General features: G+C 38.7%; 1 protein-coding gene across 1 annotated transcript in view; it reads left to right on the top strand.

The window, feature by feature from the left end:
• FARS2 (phenylalanyl-tRNA synthetase 2, mitochondrial) overlaps positions 1-22,847 on the top strand; it is a 186,560-nt gene that overhangs the window by 58,180 nt on the left and 105,533 nt on the right. Inside the window, exon 5 of the mRNA XM_015810849.1 lies at positions 1,225-1,356. Coding sequence (XP_015666335.1) covers positions 1,225-1,356 — 132 coding nt within the window. The remainder of the gene's footprint in view (positions 1-1,224; positions 1,357-22,847) is intronic.

The following is a 22,847-nucleotide window of genomic DNA, read 5'->3' as shown; positions in this document are numbered from 1 at the left end:
GTGGACTGGGCTCAAACTGAAGTAGAAATCCTGGATAGGAAGACCAGAAAAATAATAACAATGAATCATGTCCTTCATCCACGCAGTAATGTTGACAGACTCTATTTACCAAGGAGCATAGGTTGCAAGTACACTGAAAGTTGAAGAAGAAAAAAGGACATTGGAAGAATATCTGAAGGACAGTATAGAAGAGCCATTGAAGCTAGTACACTATGAAGGCTTGCTGATTACCAAAGACACCAAATCTGCATATAAGAAGTTTAACATCTACATAAAATCAGTGGGGAAGATCATCCCATCATGGGGTGTACATCTCTGTCTGTGATGAGTTAAGTGATTCTGTGACCTCTCATTGTGCCTGAAGGCTGTTGGATGGGATGCAACAGGCTAAAACTGAACCCTGACAAGATGGCTCTGAGTAAGGGGCTTTTTGGCTTTTGGAGGGGGTTAGGATAGGAAGGCAGAGAAGGTTGTTGGTCCCATCCATTAGGGATGTACATCTGGTGGGACTACAAAAAAGAGCATTCTCAGGAGTGGCCCTTTGCTATTGGACATCCTTCCCCAGGAGGCATAATTAACCCTCACCTTGTGGCTTTTCCAAAAGGCTCTAAAGACGTGGTTTTGTCAGTGGACCTGAGGACTCCGAATGGAGATAGGAGATGTTCAAGTGTTATGATTTTTAATGTTGTGGATTTTAATGTTGTAGGCTGCCAAGAACTGTGTATGAACTGGGCAGTTCATACACTGTGTAGGCTGCCAAGAACTGTGTATGATCTGGGCAGTCATACAGATATGTTTAATAAAAACAATTAACCCTTATAATGTAAACATCATCTATATCTCTGGGGAGATGTTAGTTATTTCCAGTTTACTGATCACAACAAAATTACCTGTTTTGCCCATGTTCTTAGCTCAAGCCATGTGGTTGCTGGAATTTAACAAGTAACTGATTTGTCTTTAAAGGGTGCTTGAATTGCATAAAGGCTTTTTCCCATTAGAGAAGGCATAGCTCTTTCTCCTACCCCACCTCTTCCACAAGATCCAAGATATATTACCTTACACACAAAGTATTGTCAATTATGTGGCTATTTATTTTTTATGGCTCGCAGGTATTGATGCCATTAAAACAAAGGTAAACTTTTCTTAGGGTATACTGCAGAGCAGTATATCATTCAACCCCATCTTTTCTTTTTTGGCTTATATCTTTTATTTTAACCACTCCAGGACTCAAGATTAGATGGGTGGACTGCTATTTTCCATTTACTCATCCTTCCTTTGAGATGGAGATCTACTTTCAAGGAGAATGGATGGAGGTCTTGGGTTGTGGGGTCATGGAGCAGCAGCTAGTTAACTCAGGTATGAAAATTCCTTTTGCTTCGTTGACATCTCTGTTAGCAAAGACTTCCAGTGCAATCAGTTCCACAGCCCAGCATGCTGCCTTCATTTGCAGCGTGCTCTTATATACACCTGCAGATCACCATTAGTAACTGTGGTTGTTAACAACTTAGAGACAGAGAATAAACATAGATTCTGAATGCTGAGGTTGCTACATTAATTGGTAAATTAAAAACTAACACTGAGGCTGAATTATTCACTAGTGGTAGGAGGTAATTTTTTCTCTTTATGATTGAATAATGTATGGATTATATTGTTTGCACAGAAGTGTGTAAATATACTTGCATGTCCTAATAGAATAGCATAGCTATAGGAAAACTACAGAATTCTAGCACACTATATTATGATTTGACTTAAGCTAAAAATTGTTGCTAAAGGTCTGCCTTCAAGACAGTATTTTATTTTAAAATCTCAGATGTATAATACTACCATCACCAATAAGGTATATAAGTAAATCATAAAATGTAAGAAGAAATCCTATCAGTCATTGGTCCAACCCTCTCTTCAGCACAAGAATTGATTAATCACTTAGTTATTCCCACCTCCCCCTCCTCAACAAATATTCAACTAATCTCTATTTGAAAAGATCCAGTGAAGCGGAGTCTGCTATTTTTCCAGAAATACACTTGCATTATTTGATGTATTTTACCATCAGGCAATTTCATTCATCCTCAATCTCCTTGATTCTTGTCCAGCTTTTGATTTCAGTAGAGAACAAGTGTGTTCTGTCTTGTATGTGATAACCTCTTAGATAGTACTTGACTTAAAACTACCCTTACACATTTTAAAATTATACATGCAAGGAAGTATTATATTCAGTAAATGGCCAGATTCTCATAAACATTAAACATAAATAGCTATCAGTTGTTATTGAGCCAGCTGGCAGTTTAAAAATTTATCTGTTGTCTTGATGAAAAAAACACTAACAACAAAACCCCTAGGTTACGAGAAAGGGGCAAAATATCTTTTTATTATTATATGTGTTAAAACTAGAAATTAAGTTTAATAATTACAAATGTATTAATAATGAAAAAGTAATTGTTATTTTAAAGAATACATTTGGGATGCATTTGCCTTCAAGGGTAGCAGCGGATGGCACTGTTCTCGTCAAAATGGCAAAACAGAATAGTTATGGTGGGATCTTGGAAATAAAATATAAAAATCTATCCCTGAAGTTAGTTTGCTCCTTGAACATTTCAGAATCTAGTGAGGTTTCCATATGCTTTGATGTATTTAGTTTTGAGTACTTAATTGGGAACTTGAGGGAGCTTTTCATTCTTTGCTTTCCCAAAGGTAGTATCATTTTACCTCAAAATCCTCTTTCCTTGATTTTACTGACATTTTAGTGGAAGCATGTCTCCCGCTGAGGAATTGTTAGACAAAGGAAAAAGCAAAAATTTTTATTGATGTCACTCACAGCCACTTCATTCCTGTTTTTTTTTTGTCATCATTGGATTTTTGGATTGAATGCTTTTCATACTGTCTTGGAGAACATATATTATCTCATGAAACTTTACAATGAGCAGTGCAGGGCAACACTATACTGTGATCTAGAAAGAATTGCAGAGTAAAATATATTCTTGTTTGTTTTACATTCATAAATCCTAATATTCTTTGTGAAGAAAGTAACTTTTCCCACTGAGGAAAAAATGTAACAAAAACACCATATGTAACAATCATAGTAAATGTACAAAAATAAGTTTCATTCTACTCAATGGGGCTTACTCCAAAGAATCCAGTAAGGGAGGTATGTATAAGATGTGTGTGCCACAAGTCAAGCCCAAGACACCCAAGAGATGATCACTCTTCTATTTTTCCTCTAGTGATACTTTAGTTACATTTATGGTTTACTGAGTGAAAGAGTGAAAGAATGTGGGTTTTGGACCACATTCTTCCGTGGAGGTCTTTTTATTCCTTTTTAAGCTTGCAATAAATAGTTAGTGGTATTTGCTGTAGATTAATGTTCATATCTTGAGTAGATGTTCTATAACATTTCTTATTATCATGGATTGTTTTGTTTCAAAAAGTATTTGGATATATTCAATTAGTCAATTGTTACATTGTGAGTAATCAAATAAATTAGGGATGATCAGAGCTATTGCTTTGGGAAATTGTATCTGATATGAGTTATATCAACCCTTAGAATCGTCTCAGTTTTCCAACTTTGTTTTAAAATGTTGATGTGTTCCATGCACACAGTATATAATAAGTAATAACTAGCAGCTAAAAGGGAACATGATTAATATTAACTTGTTTTATTTACTGGATTGATGAATCCATCAGAATGCAGTTTTTTGAAGGCTGTATCAAACCTCAGAGTATGTTTCTTTGTGAAGAGGTTTCTTTTTTTTGCCCTTCACATCTAGCTTTGTACCTCTTTGCAGATGGTGCCTTATGAGTTGTACAGAAGCTATCCAGCAGGTGAAGTATGTAGCATATCTTGTGTGCCAATCCAGTATCAGATGTCTGTGGGGAAAAATGTAATTACTTCTCAATAACACTGCAGGAATTTGAAACAGAACATTATACTGCTGTGCTTGGGATTTAACAAGGATGATATAGCAGGCTTTGTTGAATTTGGAAGAGTTCATGTAGCTCAGTTCAGCTAGCTGGAGATTTGAATGTGTATTGAACCATTCCAATAATAGAATGGGCAAATTTAGCTTTTCAGCTGACAAGGCTGGAAAGCCAGGAAAGAAGCATCTGCTGTAACAGGCTAAATCTGATTCAGTCATGCCATTGAGACAATGGCCCTTACATCTTACTGATGATGTTGTATTCAGGAATAAGCCTTTTCTTTTAAGTTCAGTAGACCCAAATTATTGGAGTAGCAATTGTTTAATATACCAGGGAGGACATGGGAGAGGGGACCATTAAAAAAAAATACAGGTAATCTTTCAATCCTCAATTTATGACCATAATTGTGATTGTAGGTTGAGTTGTTCCTAATTTTACAATAATTTTTACAATTAAGTTATTAAGCAAATCATTGTAGCTGTTAAACGAATCACTGCAGTTGTTAAGTGAATCACATAGTCATTAAATGAATCCAGCTTCCTCGATGGGCAGTTTTTTTTGGAGAAAATTGGCAAAAAAGATTGCAAATTGTGACTGTGACCACAGGATATTGCAACCTAATTGTAAATGCGAGCCATTAGGTGCCCAAATTACAATCATGTGACCGCTAGGATGGTGCAACAATTGTAAGTGCGATTACAAATTATAAGTCACTTTCTCTAAGGCTGTCATAACTTGAGGCCATTATTAAATGAACAATTGTAAGTTGAGGATTACCTACATATTCTAGTTATTTCTAATGGAGACTCCCTGATAAGGTGTATTCATTATTGCAGGGGTCTTCAAACTTGGCCCTTTTATGACTTGTGGACTTCAACTCCCAGAATTCCTCAGCCAGGCACACTGGCTGAGGAATTCTGGGAGTTGAAGTCCACAAGTCATAAATGGGCCAAGTTTGAAGACCCCTGCATTATTGGATAACTGTGACAGTTTAATAATCTCATCAGCACTTTTAACAGATTAAAAAGTAAAACAATCCATTCCAAAACTTGTTCATGTTTAATACATTTTAGAGAGTTAATTATTTTATGGTCTATGTGGAAATGAAATGTGTGAAATAATGATTACAGTAGCTGGGTTTCTGAAATTGTTGTTATGAATCCCAGGACAAAAAAAAGTGACTTATAAATATCTCTGTTTACAACTTCTAATTCACTTGGCAATTATTTTTTCTTCTTTGGTTGACCATTGACTTGATATACAGTCATACAAAAAAGCATTTCGGTAGAAGCAAAAGTTAGCAAATTAGTATTGTTTTCCCTCCTTAGTTCTGTGTTTAAATATATAACATACCCGAAAGCTGAAAAATTATTACAGAAGCATGTAACACAAATCTTTAAAAAAAACACTACCCTATAGATAATCAGCACAGTACCATAGAATAATTCTGCTGAATTAGCTTTTGACCATCTGCTGCTTTTTGAAGTTTATAGTCTTCAGAGCAGCCCCAAATAGAGTGAATTGCAGTTGTCCAAGGGCGATATGATGAGGGCATGAATTAACTATACCCAGATACCCAGTTTCAAGGAAGCCCTAATCTAGTGTGTCCCCTGAATCAGAGTTTTCCTGTTACCTGCTGTTCCAGATCATCAAGCTCCTCTTTCATTGTTTCTGTAAGGAATTTAGGCATTGCATTGAGAAGGCCTGAAATAACTGCTAAGGACTGACTTTGCAGAAAAGATGACACATTTCGGGGATTGAAGCACACAAAACCATGCACTCTCTGGTCCACAGAAAAACCTCTCTCCACAGAATCAGTCCCTGGTGCCCAAAAGGTTGGGGACCTCTGGTCTAGAGTAGTTAAATACCACTAGCATGCTGATGATAACAAAGCCTAAACTAGTGAATGTCCTGGGCCATCGAGGTACCATTGTAGGCAATCAAAACCAGTTCAGTTTCTGCTCCATGCTCAAACCTGAAATCAAACTGGCAAGGATCTGGCATTAACATATTGCGGTGTGTTTGTATATTCATTCGTGTTCCATCAGTTCAACTCAATAATAAAAATAACTCAAGGAATCTTTTCCAATCATACTAAACTCATTTCCCTTATCTACTATAATTCCAAACTTGGACTTACATCTAATTTCTCTTCATCTAATTTCTTCTTTTTACCAGCCTTTTGCCCTTACCCAGTTATAATCTGCCCACCTCTATCACTTATAGCATACTTAGACTAGTGACAGTGCTAACTGTGAGTGTTTATAGTCTCCCGCTGTCCATTGCTCATAGTTACACCCACATACAGTGTGTTTGAAACATATGCATCATTTGATTTCTCCTTATAATTTGTCTCTATGCCTATATTTAAGTTACAGATGCATTTTTTTCATGTTTACATTTGTTGAGCTTGCATGTGCCTTAAAAGAAACATGTATTGTTTTAGGAATGTTGGCATTTCTGATTGACAACTTTCTGTCATATCCATTATGTGCACTCCAGTTTGTAGTCTTTGGAATAATTAATCTATCTTCATTCACAATCTGTGTGTTTGCATAAGATGATCAAATATTGCCCTATTGTGTGACAATCCAATTACACATGTTTCCAAGAAGTTATTTATTAAAATGGACAGATTTCTGAAACTTACGGTTCTCATGTGACATTAACTGCTGGATTTTTCATGAAGCACACCTTTTACATCTCCTTGCTTGACTAATGAACAAATTAGAATCTAGCATAAAACCAGGCTTCTGAATGTAGAATTAAAGGTTTGTGCAAGATTAAAAAGTGGAAGCAATTTAAAGAAAAATGTGTGCAAAGTAAGGTAATGGGAGGTCAAATCAAGTAGAATGGTTAATTTATAGAGTCCTAGAAATTGTAAAGCGGGATAATAATGTAGATAAAAATTATAAGCAGAGCATTAGGCAAATCCCTTATAAATACTGGAATTAAGCTTGTTGGGAATGGAAAAATAAACTAATAGTGAACTGGCCCAGGTGGAGAGAATTGTGGGAAAAAGTTTCTTAAAGTATTCAGAGAAATGCTGGCTTAATTAAATGTCAATAATTACAATAAGAGCAATAGCTCTTAGACTTATATATTGCTCCGTAGTGCTTTACAGCAGGGCTTTTCAACCTTTCCATCCATTGTACCACTTTTAGGATATGGCAATATCTGAGTACCACCAGTTGCCTAGCAAGGTGTCAAAAACTTGATGACCCCCCCTAAAAAAAGGAAAAAAAGTGATGAAGTACAGGTAATCCTCGACTTACAACAGTTTGCTTAGTGACTGTTCGAAGTTACAATGGCACTGAAAAAAGTGCCCCCAAGGCACAGCCGAGCAAGACATTTGCCTGCCCACCCAGCGGCCTCTTCCTCCTGTCCGAGGTTTTCATTGTTGTGAGCATTTCTGTTGAGGATTGGCAGCGGGGGTGGGTTGGGGGGTGTTTGGTTTTTATTCCCCCTATCTGCTGGGTGGTTGCAGAAGGTTTTGGTCACTTCACGTGACCCTGGGACACTGTGACCGTCATAAATATGAATCAGTTGCCAAGCATCTGAATGTAAATCACAAGACCCTGGAGAGGCTGCAACATTCCAGCTGATCGGCACTTCTGGGCTCAGCAGAAGACGTCAGGATCAGTGCTGCTTTCCAGCTGATTGGTGCTTCTTCAGGGCTCAGCAGAAGCACCAGGATCAGCGCCGGGCTCCAGCTGGAGCCTGGCGCTGATCCTGGCACTTCCGCTGAGCCTTGACAGCCCTGCAGCTCCAGCCATCTCTTGCTCAGGGCTTGTGCGATGCTGCCACCGGTTCAGCTCATTCCCCTCCCCTGCTACCACTTTTCTAGGATGGTCGCGTACCACCTGCCAGGTGCCAATGTACCACAGGTGGTACCTATACCGGTTCTGCTTTACAGCATTCTCTGAGCAGTTTACAAATGTCAACATATTGTCCCCAACAATCTGGGCCCTCATTTTACAAGCCCAGAAGGATGGAAAGTCAACCGTGAGCCAGTCAGGATCGAACTCCAGACTGTGAGCAGAGTTAGCATGTAATACTGCATTCTAACCACTGTGCTACCAATCTTGGAAATTATAATAGGGATTTCAAGATTCTGAATTTATCCCTACAGTGTTAGGGATAAAATTGGAGTAGGTTTTGCTTCCCTAGTTTTGTCAACGTGTATGAGGCATCATAACGTTATCCTTTCTAATACTTTCCCATAATTGAACTATCTTTTTGACTCAGTTACATGCCTGTTTTTCCACATCATCACTATTTTAATGTACCCAAGTTATGTTTATTAAACTCATGTTAAAATATTACGTTTAATATTTAATATATTTAATATTTTAACATTATATTAAATTTAATATTATAGTAAGATCTGATTTCCTGAAGGTATGCATTTCACTCCATTCAAGTTTAGTTTTCCTTAATATTAAGGACTTTAGCAGTACATAGTCACTTTATCTCAATGTTTTAGCTACTTCATTGTCTGAGTTTACCATGCTGCTGGGGTATTAAGTTAAAAATAGTTAGTCTACCTGTACTTTCCTCTATCTCTGAAAGAAGTGGTCAGAAAGACAGATCAGGAATTTCTGGGAATCAACATGCTTGGCAGAATTTGTCTCTCAATAAATATCCAGGTAATTTAAGTCTCCCATCATGATTACTTCATATCTCTTTAAAAGCTCTGCGATTTCCATCTTCCATACTGAGCAGGTTATAATGGACACTGGTATGATTTTTATTCATTCTTCCACATATTTTAACAAAGATAGTTTCTATAGTATTGGCAGGTTAATTCATTTGGATTTCTGAGAAGGTATTATGGAAACATGCAGTGGAAGCCCGCCCTTCTTTTTATTGCTTTTGTTCCTTTGAACAATTTGTATCTTTCCATTGCTGTGTTCAGTTATACCTATTAAATCATATTTGCTCTCTTTATCAAAGAGTGCAAATTAATCTTGTTTATTGCCAATTCTCTGAGTATTAGCAAATAGACATAAAATGTCACATTTCGTTGGGAAGCCCCCAGCCTGCCAAGGAGAAGGGATCAAGCATGGAGCTAGCCCAGTGGTGGGATTCAAATATGTGAACAACCAGTTCTCTGTGTGGATGCTGCTTCCTGAAGTCTGTTCTGGGCCTGGGCAACAAAAAATTAGCTACTGGTTCTGCTGAAGTGGTGCAAACTGGCTGAATCCCACCACTGAGCTAGCCTGAAGTCATTGCACAACTGCAAAAGAGCTAGGACGCACACACACGTATGCACACACAAAGACAAACACGCATCCCGCCCTGCAAGTTCTTTGAAGTCTTATGTAATTGTTCCTAGGAGTAGGAGATTCCTGTATTATAGGCAGAACATAATAAAGTAGTTACCTTGAACCCTGTACGTGTGGGGTCTGGTTGTTTGTGCCTGACAGATTCCTGAGATTTCCTCCAATAGTTTCAAAGACCATGGTGATAGTTGTAGCTGCTCTTAACAGTATCATTTGGATCCAAATAGATTAGTACAAAAAGGTAAGTATTAATGAAGGTGATAAATCTTGGAAGTTGTTCTATTGCATTTATAATCTATGCTCCTAGTAGACAATACACTTCATAAATCAATGATTTTGATCAATGAATGTTTGCTTCTGTTCCCATAGGTTACCAATAACAGGCAATCCTTGAGTTACACCCATAATGGAGCCTGTCCATTTTAGTTATAGGTTGTAATAGTCATAAAACAGGGCAGTCACATGACTTTTTTTTCTGGCAGCTGTTAAGCGGGTGCAGCAGTCATAAAATGAATGCCACCGTTCTTAAGTGGAAACTGTGGTTATTAAGCCAACCCATTGTTTGTTTTGGCACAGTTTTGCCAAAAACTTGAAGTAAGTTTCAGTTTTTGATGAAACTGTAATAAAATGCAATCTTTTATGACCGAAGGGCACTGTAAATTCAGTCCTGTTGCCAAATGCTTGAAGTGCAGTCACATGACCATGAGTGGGAGCAACTATAGGAACTAAGATCCAGTTTGTAAGTCCCCTTTTTCAGGTAGGTTCTAATTTCAAATAGTTGCTGAGGTCATAAATTAAAGACTTAACTATGCTAACTAATAAAATTGAGGGCTAATTGTATTATGACTCTTTTGTTTCTAGCTGCATCCCCTCTGGTCTTCATGAATTTTGATATATGCTTCATATAATTTTTTATTTGGGAGGGCCTTCTGTCATGAACTGATAACATATTCAATTGCTTTGTAATAACAATGATGTATACAACTGCGATACTGCAGCTATAGAAAGTTACAAATAGCACTGATTATGGAAATCCGTACTACTGTGAATCACAGGAAAGATTTTGCTCCATTTCTTGTCCTTTTGGAATAATTCATTAGCTAAATGCTTCATGTACCATCACTTATAAGAATCCTTAGCTCTCACGGCACTCAGAACCTGTTTTGAAAAACAAGTTAATGCACAGCCTTTTAAAAGAACCTTTATTACAATAATGGAAGAGATGTTCCCTAGCACAAAACAAGGTATCAATAGAAAATTAGTTTCTTGGAACCCAAAAGACTCCTTGCCTTAGAGTGTATATTCATATAATCGGTATAAACATGAACCAGTCTCTGCCTTTTCTTTGAATTATAAATCAATTATGACAGATGTATCATCTATATATTCATAAATCAGCAGCATTTCAGTTTACAAAGAATATTATTGGGGCTTAAGAAATAACATTGTTATTAATAATTTGAAGATCACAGTGGAAGGTATCACTTGTGAATAAGCTAATAGTATATGTACCATTACATCTAAAGTATATCTCAAAGCATGACTCCTAGCTATATTAATGCAGTCTCCCAAATTCCCAAGACTGCACTGCCAAAATTTGGCAACAGAACACCACATATTAGTAATATATTCAAAACATTTGTCCCTTAAAATAGAATCTAAAAGAGGTGCATATCCAAAGTTGTGAAAAAAAGATTTACATTTCAAATCTTTCATTTCTATGCCATTGCAGTCAATATTTCAGAATTGTCCATATTTTAAACCCAGAGGAAATGAACAAATGAGTAACTGGATGAGGATTTATGCAGCATTTATTTTACAGTCCTACAGATTCAGACATGTGCCCTAAGGATGATAGGATGTATAAGGATTTCTCCTTTTGAGAATGACCTCAAAGGGGGAAAACCAATATTGGATGTTTCCTTCAAACAGTCTGCCCGTCTCCAAGAGCGGATCTCTCTAATGTCAGCGAAATTCAATGTTGGGCAAGCTCTAAAGATCCCCCCTTCTCTTTGAACTGGCACAGAATTTAGACAGCTAAAATTAATATCAGTCCCCTCCTACTGATTGCAGTAGGATAGGAAAAAAAAGTGCCTAACAATTAAAAGATGCAAACTTTTATTCTTTCTAACTTCTGTTCTACTGAGAAATCCAGAACAGAACTGAATATGTGGGAGTCTCTCATAACAAAGTGTTAGAAGAACAGGCGGATTTCGAAGGACAAAACTGCCATGAAGTGCAATAATAAAGCGTTTATAAAATAAATTTTTCAATCACATGTATGGCTTATACATTATTACAGGTCCTCAGAAAGCCACGCTATTTGGTAGCTTAGCCCTACAGAGAAAATTATTTATATATTTATTCACTCTCTGCTGTGCACTATTTAGTGACTTGTTCACATAACCCCTTTCTTTTGGTTTAGAGATCTGCTCAGTTATAACTCTTAATACATTGCAACTCCTACAAAATTACTATTGTAATCAGTGGACTTCCAGGTAAAATGACGAACTGAAGGCAGCTTCGCTAAAAGCCGAGCCGACCATCATAGCAGAACAAAGAGCCAGTGAGTAGAACAGGTCTTTGTAATTCCTCTACAGACAAGGCGAGAACTTGAGATTGACTACAAGTACTCTAGACCAGCGGTTCTCAACCTATGGGTCGCGACCCCATTTGGGGTCGATCGACCATTTCACGGGGGTCGCCAAGCAAGGCTGTCCGCCATTTTTTCCCCCTTTTCCGGCGGGTGCCTTACCTCCCTTGAGCTGGGCCAGCTAGTGGTCGGCCTGCTCCGTCTCTGCCATTTGCCAGCTACGCCTCGGCCGGCGCAGGGGGCGGAACCACGCATGCGCGGCGCTCCCGGGCAGGGAAAGTCCTCGACTTACGACCGGTTGGGTAGTCCTCGACTTACGACCGGTTTAGTCCTCGACTTACGACCGGTTGGGGTCGCGGCATTAAAAAGGTTGAGAACCACTGCTCTAGACAGTTGCTCCTCACAAGGAGGCTACAAGACAGTTTTCAGCAGGTTTAGGGCTCTGGATGATGAGAGAATACTCAATTTTGTTCAAACCACAATTGGCACCTTCAAAAGGACACTGGGTTCACATAGTTCCTTTTCTAATCGAGATTTTTTTCAATCCTTAGCAAAGCAAAGAAAGTTTTAAATGCAAGTTTAAGGATTTTTTTTAAAAAAAGGTTTTTAAATAACCAGCAAGACTGTGACTACCGCTTGGATTTTGGAAAGTTACAAATAGATCCCAGATAGTTTTGAAATAATATTTTGGAATTAATTGTAAGAATCCTTTCTGTGGGAAAATACTGTTGTCTTGAATTCTTAAAAAAATATGATAGGATGGGACTTTTGAAGCTGGACACTAGAGGGAACTAGAAAGAACTAAAATTTACAATTAAAGGAGAAAAATACTTACATTTGACTTATTAATACAGAATGGAGCAAAATATTTTAATCATGCACGTTGAAGGATATTTTTGAACAATGGACCAAGAACTTAATTTCAAGAGTTGTCTGCCTCTACTGATAAATTGTGTTTAAAAGATGTTGTGAAAGAGGAACAAGTTTTACTGGACAAGATTGGGAATGATCTGAAAGTGGATATAAAAATGAGAGGCTACAAGAATGTTATGGGAAAAGATGCTACATTAGCCATACAAAAGAAACTGATGGACGACTTAATAATTAAAAGGGATACACAAATAACAAAAGCTTTGAAGAATTTTGTGAAAAGAGACAGCGAAAAAAATTGAAAAGAAATCAAGTATGTATGAATTATGTAAACTGAAATGAGATAGTTTCTCTTTTCCATAGCTGAGAAAGCTACATAATTATTTTAACAATTAGAAAAAAAAACCAGTTGAATGTCAACTATTTTGGGGGTACAAACATGAGGGGTCCTTGGTGCTCTCTGAGTTGGTTGCTTTCTTGCAGACGTTTCATTATCCAAACTAGGTAGCATTATCAGTGCTGGCAACCAAGCTCTGAGAGCACCAAGAATTTCTCATTTGAACCCTGAACTACAAATATTTTTTATTGTTACAAACATTATACAAATCCTTAGTGACAGAACATACAAGATAATAACGTTGCAATAATTTTATTACTCAACACAAAACAAAGAAAACGATAGCAGTAGCTTTTTACATTTATTCTGTTTTGTTCTTTGTAACTTCATTGTAATACAGACTCCAACATTGACTTGTGCTTCTTATATAATCACCAGATTGCATAACCTAATTGTGTCTGAAGTGCTCATGAAAAATGAGACATCACTTTAAAATTGGTTAATAATTCAGTGGTGCTATTTGGATGGGAAAAAAAACTTTTAAGTATTTGAAGCAGCTTATAAGTTTTATTGATTTTTTTTTAATGTGACATGGGTAATAAATGTGTGAGGTCCGCCTTTCAAGTGGAACAAAGGTTTTGTTTTGCCAGTAAAAACGGACATATGAGGTTATTTGACCTTTTTTTTAATCTTACAATTGTTTTTTAAGCATTTGGTCCCAGGTAAGATATAGTTGCATGAAACCAACCATGCTAGTTTATACGAAACTAAACATTGGTCCTTTTGGTTTTGAAAGGTCATTTTAAAAGTTACACTAAAAGCCCTTAACCCAAACATGCTTTTCTACAAATACTTAAACTTTCACCTCAGCCATAAAAACATTTAGAAGGTGAAGAAAAGCTGATAAGCTGTGAAAACACTCTGAGAGGCAAGTAGAGTTCTTTGAAAGCAAAAGAAACTAACTCCCTAGAAAGAATTTATTTTTAGGACATGCTGGGTCTTTGTTCTTTCAAACTCAGTGTCTTGGTTCTCCTAGCCCATTATTTATAGTTAGCCCACATCTGCCTGAGTGCTTGCTTGCAGCTAGGAGACAGGAAGGTTAATCAGGCCCCAGGAAAAAGGGAAAGTTACACAGAGTTATTGAAAAGGAGAGTGGGATTGTGCATTTCATACATTGATCCTCAAGAACGTGGCTTCTGTAAGACACACAAGCCAGGTTGGGTAGTGCGGGTCAGCACACAAATAGAAACTCTTTCAAAGTCCATTAGTGTAAACTTTTACCATAGTCCAGAGCAAAATAAGTTTCCCCAAAACAACAGGATTAAAAAAAACCCATGAGAATGCTGGAGCATATAGCCTATATTTTGGGGTAGATTTAATTTTAAGTGGTGGGTGCAATTTGAAGCAGCTGTTTTTCAGATATCATCTCACGTGGGTTTCATTGTGCCAAAAGAGGAAAGGGGTTACATTTGCTGGGGCTAAGATGGTGGGATGGGATCTTTCAACCTTAAGCATGGGTAATGAACAAGTCATCAAGAACACTTGGGAAAGGTATTTGAATGCTGAGGAACACAAGAAACTCTACTGGTGCTGAAGCCACTTAGTGTAGGGTGGCAAAATCTAGATACTAGATACAAGGAGAGGGAAGCAAGCATCAAGGTGTCGATGTTTCTGTGTCTACTTCACCTTTGCCTCCCCAGAATTCCAAAGCCTCAGTTATTTTGTATACACATTTTCCAGACAAAACATTGATGTTGCAAAAGTTAAAATCAAATTAAGCAAAAACCTAACTTTTCCCCAAGGTTTTGTGTAAGCAGACCATTTAATGCAAATATTTACTTGCCCCAGAGCCTAAGTATTTGTATAAGTTTAATGTATCTTTTGCACAATTAGACCTATCTTTCCTATTTTTTCCCCTTTCCAAAATTTGATTGCCCACAAACATGTCCACACTAAGGGAAGATGTAGACAATGTCTTCCATCTTGCCCTGCCAGCCGAGGTACTCCCAACTAAGAGTGGTCTATGTGTCACTCAAACACTTGATTGCACAAGTTACTCTGTCACCCAAGATTCAACTCGTCCACCCAGATACCTTGGCTTTATTCCATGCACCCTTTCTAATGTGTAAGTGACAATCTAGCTTATCTCTGTATTCACAGAGAAGAACTACTCAGGATGCCCACTTTTTGTGTGCTATCACCATGGTTTTCTGGGACAGCAACCACAACATTCCCATTAGATACAAAAGGAATTTTGCCCCTTTTTGCTTCAATAAATATACTGGCTTCTTGCAAATATACCTCTACATTCATATTGTATATCACATTACTGAATGCCATATAAAATGCCAAAAATGACATTACTAAAAACAGTAAATCCTCAAAGGACCTGTGGAAGAACTATATTTTTACTTGCTTTCAGAAGGTCATATGACTTATGAAAATAATCTTGGAATAATTCTTGATTACATACTGAATATCATACATCATTGTTGCATGGCCACAAGAAAGCAAAATACAGCTTTAGGATGCATCAAGGGAAATAGAGTTTTCAAATCACAAGAGGTAAAAGTCTATTCATTGAAACCCCAACTTACATATTGTGGCCAGATCTTGGCATTGTGCTTTCAGAAGGTCCTAGTCAGGTTAGAACAGACAATAGCAATAAGGCTGTTCGAACTAGAAACTAAATCCTGTGACTTAGAAAGAACTGGGAAAACCCAGAGAGAAGAAAACTGAAGGGTGATATGATATATTCTATAAGCACTTAGAAGGATATAACAAAGAAGATTGCTGTGGGCTGATTTTTAATGTCCAAGAGGGCAAGACATAGAAATAATGGATTTAAGTTGCAAGGAGGAAGATTGCAGTTGAATTGTACTACTACTAATAATAGTAATAATTTCCTAACTATAACAGTAGTTTGATGTTAGAAGAAGAACCTAGAGAGATGTTGTTCTCTTCTTTATTCAAAGTATACAAGCAGTCAATACCCATCTGGTGTAGTTACTTTAATCGTAAAGCTTGCACTGAGTGGAGAGTGGTATTTGATAGCCTGAATGATTTCTTACAATTCTATGGTTCTGTAATCAAATGAAGCAATTACGGTGCCCAAGCAAGATAAACTATTAACCCAAATAAGACTACAAAGTTAATATGGAAAGGTTAAATAGACAGGCTTTAAAACCAAGCAGTACTATATATACTCTGTAGGTATATACACCATGGTTGCATTACTGTAATACTGTAACATAAAATGGCATTCCTCTTTAAGGAGTGTAAATCTTCAGTAGAATTAATCACTTTAGACCAGTGATGGCGAACCTTTTAGAGACCGAGTGCCCAAACTGCAACCCAAAACCCATTTATTTATCGCCGGGTGCCAGGTGGGCGTGGTCCACTTGATGGGCATGGCTGTGGTGGTCATGGCAGATTGGATGGGTGTGGCCAAGGTGGACATGATCACCTCGATGTTGCTCGTGGGGAGGGATGCCAGTGGGGGCCGGGCAGGGTTGGAGATCCAGGGGGTCTCTGGCAGGTGGGGCGGTGGGCAGGAGGCTTGTCCTGTGGGGTGAAGCGAGGCAAGGCGAGGCAGGGCAGGGGTGCCATTGTCACAGGGCAAGGTGAGGCAGGGGCCGGGGCGGCTGCTGCCTGACACCATCAGCCCCTGCACACAGAGGCCAGCGAGCGCATGGGTGCTGGGATGCATCGGCCATGTGGGACCTCAGCGAGTTAGCGGGCAGCTGGTTGAAGAGGGATGGTTGCCATCTCCGGGGCATGGTGCGCATGCCCACAGAGAGGGCTCTGAGTGCCGCCTCTGGCACGCGTGCCATAGGTTCGCCACCACTGCTTTAGACTATTCGGGTAACTTGTTAGTAGTTAAACCAATGCCCTAGAAAACATTTTCCTATGGCTATATAATGCTGGGCAAGGTTGATAGTAAGATGAATATTTTTGCCACTAACTAATGCAGCGTCAACAATAATCTTTCAAGCAATGTTCCATGTTTCCAGTTTCATACACTGCACTGCTGAGCTGCTTTGCATTTTTTTTCTTGTACTCTGCTACCTAAGATCCCATCTATCATTCAGTCCTAAACCTTTCAGTTTTTCCCACATATGCAGTAGTAGGTTTAGGATTCCTTATTTGGTAGAATTTTCCAGTTGCCAGTGGCGTCTGCCCTTTTCTTTATGCTGTCTTCATCCCATCCAAGAATGTTCCTGTACCATGCCTGCAGTTTTTTCAAGTGAAAGTAGTAGTTTTGCTGTAGCAATTTTGCCTGGAAACATTGGAGAATGCCTGCCAAATAGCACTTTAACCAAGAATATTTGGACACCACCGGTTAAAAATATCAGACAGGTACAATTATTCAGAAAGTGCCTGCTGAATAGCAGCTGCTCAGTTAACTGTACACATTGTGAAAGCTCTGACTCATTGCAGAGTGAGGTTAATCTCTAGTTCCATCTCTCTGATGCTAACATAAACAATGAAATAGGGATCTATGAAGACACAGATCTTGTAAGTTATAATCCAGTAGCTGTAATTCTTGGTGATTTATATACTATCCCACAAGGTTGCTGAAAGATGTTACAGGTTTTTCCATCTTTTTTTCTCCACATATATAATTTTCAGATCAGAAAAATTGACCTAATTCAGTAGTAAATCTCATTACCCTTGGTAATTAACCAAGAAACATTTCATATTGTTGGCTTTTCAAACTGACAGAAAGAGAACATTCTAAGTTACCAACCTGCCTCACCTCATTTCCTCCTGATTTTTGAAGTGCCAGCAGCTGTTGGAATATCCATGCAATAATTATTTTATTTTTGTTTTCACTTTATTAATTAAGATTGCTATTGAAGCAAAAGCTGATGAAAAGAAAATATCCAGAAAACGTATGTAGGGACAGCTTATATATCAGTCACAGGAGAGCCAGTTTGGTGTAAATGGGTTAAGGCACAAGGCTTGAAACTGAGAGACCACGAATTCTAGTCCCATGTAAACCTGAGGCCAGCTGGTGATCTTGGGCCAGTCACTCTCTTGGCCCTAGGAAGAAGGCAGTGGAAAGACACTTCCAAAATTGTAAAAACATCTAGGCAAAAATAATAAATTCTTAGATGTATTGACTTCTATCAAGGAAACAAGTATCTTTAATATTTTTAATATTTTATCTATCAAATGTGTATAGCTGCCCATCTTACAACACGATTTCCCCCCCCCTCCTCTTAATGTCATTTTCCACTATGGTATGACCATAGCAACTGGATGGAGAGCATTTTTCTTCTGTAAGTTAGGTCACCCAAATTTAGGATATCAAACAGTGCATTTTATATTTAAAATTACATCTCCAGGTATTGTGCAGAGATACAAGGCAAAATATTGGAAGAGTTTTTAAAGGCCTTGGGCATATGCAAAGTACCCTTTTGTGTTGCTGAAGCAGTCTCAACCTCTGGAAAGCTTGGGCTGGCTTCTTGAGGGCTTTCTCAGTTATCTGGGCACTGACTGAAAATATTTCTACTGGACCTGCAAGCCAAATCAAGCAGCTGTGCATTCACACATACAAAGACAACCTGAGACATTGTTCCAAGCCTTCCAGAGAACCCAGTATCCTCAGCACTTTGCCGAAGGAGGCTTTTAAATTGTACACAGATATGTTTGTGTGTATCTTTGTGTGTGTCTTTTATAGTGCACAAATATAATTCATAAGTATGCTGTCATGTATAGATACCTCCAATTTTACAGTATTAGAACTCAGTTTCTGAGAAATCAATCTCTGAATGAGTTTTGGCTGAAAGCAAATATGGAATGCTTATAATCAGCTACTGATTCTATGTATGCATCCAGTTACTATTCTACGCAGAAGCATCTAAGTATATATTACATTTACATTTACAAATAGACAAGAACAATTTCTTAGTATTTTACTCAATCTCCAATTCAGCAAGGCCAAAATTGGAGACTGTTCCAATAACTTAAACTATAGAACAAGAAGGGTTTTTTTTATTATTGTGATTTGCAAATATATTTTATTTGCAAATATATTTTATTAATAGTGATGAATATAGATCTTTCCCTGTTTTTTCTCTGGATAGATTAAACATAGCCAAACATTTATTAAACATAGATTAAACATAGCTAATTCCTTTCACATAATGTGATTAAAAATAATAATAAACTCACAGAAATATGCTCAGGAGCTAAATGCCTACCGCCTAAACAAATAAGCTGTCTTTTGCTCATGAATCCTTATTTACCGGCAGAGGGTGCCATGATCCTCCTGTATCACAAGTTGGCCTGCATGCCAATGAATAAATGTAATTGACAGAGGGGAGTCACAGGGGTGACTGGAACCCCGGTCCTCCAGCTCCCCAGACAGCAGTGACGACAGCTGAGCTAAAGGAGCAATCTGTTCAGCGGGAACAGACACCGGCCCTCTAATTTATACCTATTTGCCTCTAATTCTGCAACAAGGCCAAGTTTCAAAAAGCTCTGCCATTATTGCAGGGATCCTCCTTGCTGCCTTGTGTTCTCCTCGTCATTTGGTCTCACTCCATCGTTTAAAATGTTAAGGGGGGGATTCCTACAAAAAAGCATTCTTCCTCTTCTTTTTTTCCCCCCCTTTCTTTTTGTAAAGCGATCTTCTTGTTCATTGGCATTATGTGGTGATTAGAATGGGGCTTCGATCAGATGGAGGATTCCCCGAGGCCAGGTCTTGTCCCACCAGCGCATGTTGCCTGTCGTCTGACGCCTGGGGGGGGGGAGGCTGAGAATAGAGGAAAGCTGCAGTCTGGTGCAGCAGATGAGCCCCAGCAGTTGCCATGGAGATCTCTAATACAGCTGAAGCTCAAAGAAAGGGCACGAGCTGAAGCACAGGAGCTCCCTGGCAGATGAAGGAGGGACCAGCTGAATACAGAACAGGCCCTGAGTGAAGTTGTCCCAGATGGAGTTTTAATTTCTTCCTCTTCTGGTCTCAGCTTCCCTCCCCCACCACAAACCCCCAGCTTGGGTTTCCTGAGAAATCAAAGGGCCTGGAGAGGAGAGACAACTGTGCTGTCACTATATGGAAGTCGCTCCTCCTGTCTGAAAGAACTGGGCACGTGCTTCTAAGATATTAATGGAAGGATAATGGCCCTAGAGGGGAGGGAATGGTGGCCTTTATGAAGGCGTGATCTCCTCTCGCCAGCGGGGTTTACTGAGGGCCAGGGGATTTGTCGGCAGCATATGCGCTCCTGTTAATGATTGAAAAATTACCACAACAATTAGTCATGGATCACTGAAGGGAAGGCCCCCGAGCACTGCGGACAATGTGATTAAACCCATGTATGTGACAATTAACTCTCCTGAAGGTTTATCCACCACAGAGGGCCATTTCTTCTAGGAGAGAGGCAAAAAAAAAAAAAAAAGTGACAGGCAGAAATAATTCAGCAGAATGGAAGTGATACAGCTGGCAATATCCATTTTAATCTGACACGGAATTAATCACACTTAAATTAATCCAGTTCTTACTGCATCAGTGCTGTTGCTTCCTTATTTATATATCCGCCACCACCGCTGCCACCACCCCATTCTGCATACGCTGCTGAGGCATGACTGATTCAATTCCTGCCCAATCCATGTTTTTTTTTAAATTTAGAAAGCAAATCCTTCCATTGCGCCATGTTTTTACGTGAGCTAGGGAGCAATTATCTCATAAAATCTGAGTAGGCACCAGATGTAGCACATCTTGAATTCCCTGAGGTATCACAGTTGAGTAACCTACAGCAAATATTTTTACCCAATCTGCTGCCCATAGGAGAGAGAGAGAGATCAATTTTGTCTCCCCATATACAGTATAATTGTGGGGAGGTAGTTGTACTATAAATGTGGCATGCAAACAGTTCCTGTTTTACAAAATAACTGTTTTCTTTTTCTCAAGATTGGTTCTAAGAATACTTATAAACTTAAAACAGGAACAATGGCATATAATAAAAATAATTGAGTGCACGTGATAAATAATGTAATGGCCATGTTTGGCTTCTGGTTTGAGGGAATGGCATTGTTTCTAGTTACATACACTCAGTGTAATATTAGTTATAGAAATGGTATCCTGCTTCTTAGTCTAAAGCTTTATGAAAATGCTTGTAATAGAGACAGTGTTACAACTGGCTTCTGGATTGCAGGAGCAAATTCCATCTGAAAACTGTGCCCAATAATGCCAGTAGCCCCAGTAGTTTCAAAAGTTTCAGTTGGTAACAGTGAAAAGTTCCCCATTCTGGCCAATTTTTTTTTTTAACCACAATTATCCAAAAATCTCTGCCAGTTTCTATTAAGAAAAATAACTTGTTTCTTGCTCATTCAGTTTGGACCAGGAGTTTTCCAGCAACCACCCAAGTGTGCAGGATTTTTTCTAAATAAGATTGTTGTATGATTCTGTCCAGCTGCTCCTGTGGTAGTGTGGGGCGTTTTCAGTTGTGCTAACTTTTCCTTACACTTTTGTAATTCCAGTATTTGCAGTCTAGTTTATTTTCTCCCAGAATGGATAATCCCTGAGATCCCTCCCCCATGCCCACCCATACATTCCCCCTCAATGCTGATCTGCTTCACCAAAGCTGGTTAGCTGTTTCTCCATCAGGCGAACGGTCCTACATATGGGAGCACTTGTATGATTGCAGATCCCATACTCCCATTCTGCTTCCCACAGTTCCCCCTGGAGAACACAAAATTGGAGACAGGTCATCCTTGCCCCTTCAGAAGTAGGACAGGGCTAGCAGATCAAGGAGAGGAGTGGATAGCGTCGTCCTTTGAACCATCACCTGGGCGACATGTTGCTCAGCCACATCAGCCCACCATATCCAAAACTCCGTTTTGGTGGGGATGGTTCTGCTTAATTTGCTGCCAGTAGTTGCAAGTCAAAGGAGCCCCACTTTGACCCCTCTCCTCCTGTGAAAGGTGTCCAGTGTATTTAATCCATTTCCCTGTGCACCATTCTCCTTTTGGTCATTTCCTGTTGGGCTGGCAGGTTCCAAAACTAGACCACCAGGTTCCCCAGGAGTCCACTCCAGACCCATCCCATTTTCTTACCTTTGTGTTCTCTCCCAAGGGACTATCAGCTAGCGCTTATCCCATCCTGGCTTTTCAGTTGTCTTCCTCCTCTGAAGTAGCAGGAGTGAACTCACCCTGTGCTGGCTGTCATATATTCTGTGATGGAGGCAAACCAGTCTGCGCCCTGAGAGGTACCACACTAACATGCCTGGATGAGCCCCCAAATTGTTGTTGATAATACTCAGGCACCCCAGTTGGCATGGAGCTGGAAAGAATCTAGTCTGTGAGTTTGAGAGACAAGCATACAGTACCTTTGCAAAATGGCCTTTTCACTCACCTTTGGCCCCCAATACAAACCACAAATACTTAAGGCAAAGCAAAAGAGATTTATTAAGGTGGGTCAAGTCTTTAAATAGGGTACAGAAATAAATGATTACATACATTCAGTATAGGCGATGCGTCAGAAAGCAACATATCAAACAATAAAAGACACTGAAGTGCAATAAAGGCTTTCTTTTGTTACATACATGAGAAAAGAAAGACACCTTTAAAATAGGTTGCATCTCTTACATTTCTACCTGTGGTTTTTTCTTTCTTTCATAACACTTGCAACTTTAATCAAGGGCATCACCCATATTGTTTGATTGCTCCAAAAAGGGTTAGTTTTTGCACATCAAAGGAAAAGCGTTTCCTAAATTTCAGAAGGAAAAGAGTATACCATGCTGAAATGATAATATCTTTATTAAAATAATAATAATAATAATAATAATAATAATAATAATAATAATAATAATAATAATAATAATAATAATAATAATAATAATAATAA

This window comes from Protobothrops mucrosquamatus, unplaced genomic scaffold, assembly GCF_001527695.2.
Source record: "Protobothrops mucrosquamatus isolate PMUCROS unplaced genomic scaffold, P.Mucros_1.0 scaffold23, whole genome shotgun sequence".
Taxonomy (NCBI): Eukaryota; Metazoa; Chordata; class Lepidosauria; order Squamata; family Viperidae; genus Protobothrops; species Protobothrops mucrosquamatus.
The sequence above is the reverse complement of the archived record's forward strand: the minus strand, read 5'-3'. Positions and strand labels throughout refer to the sequence as shown.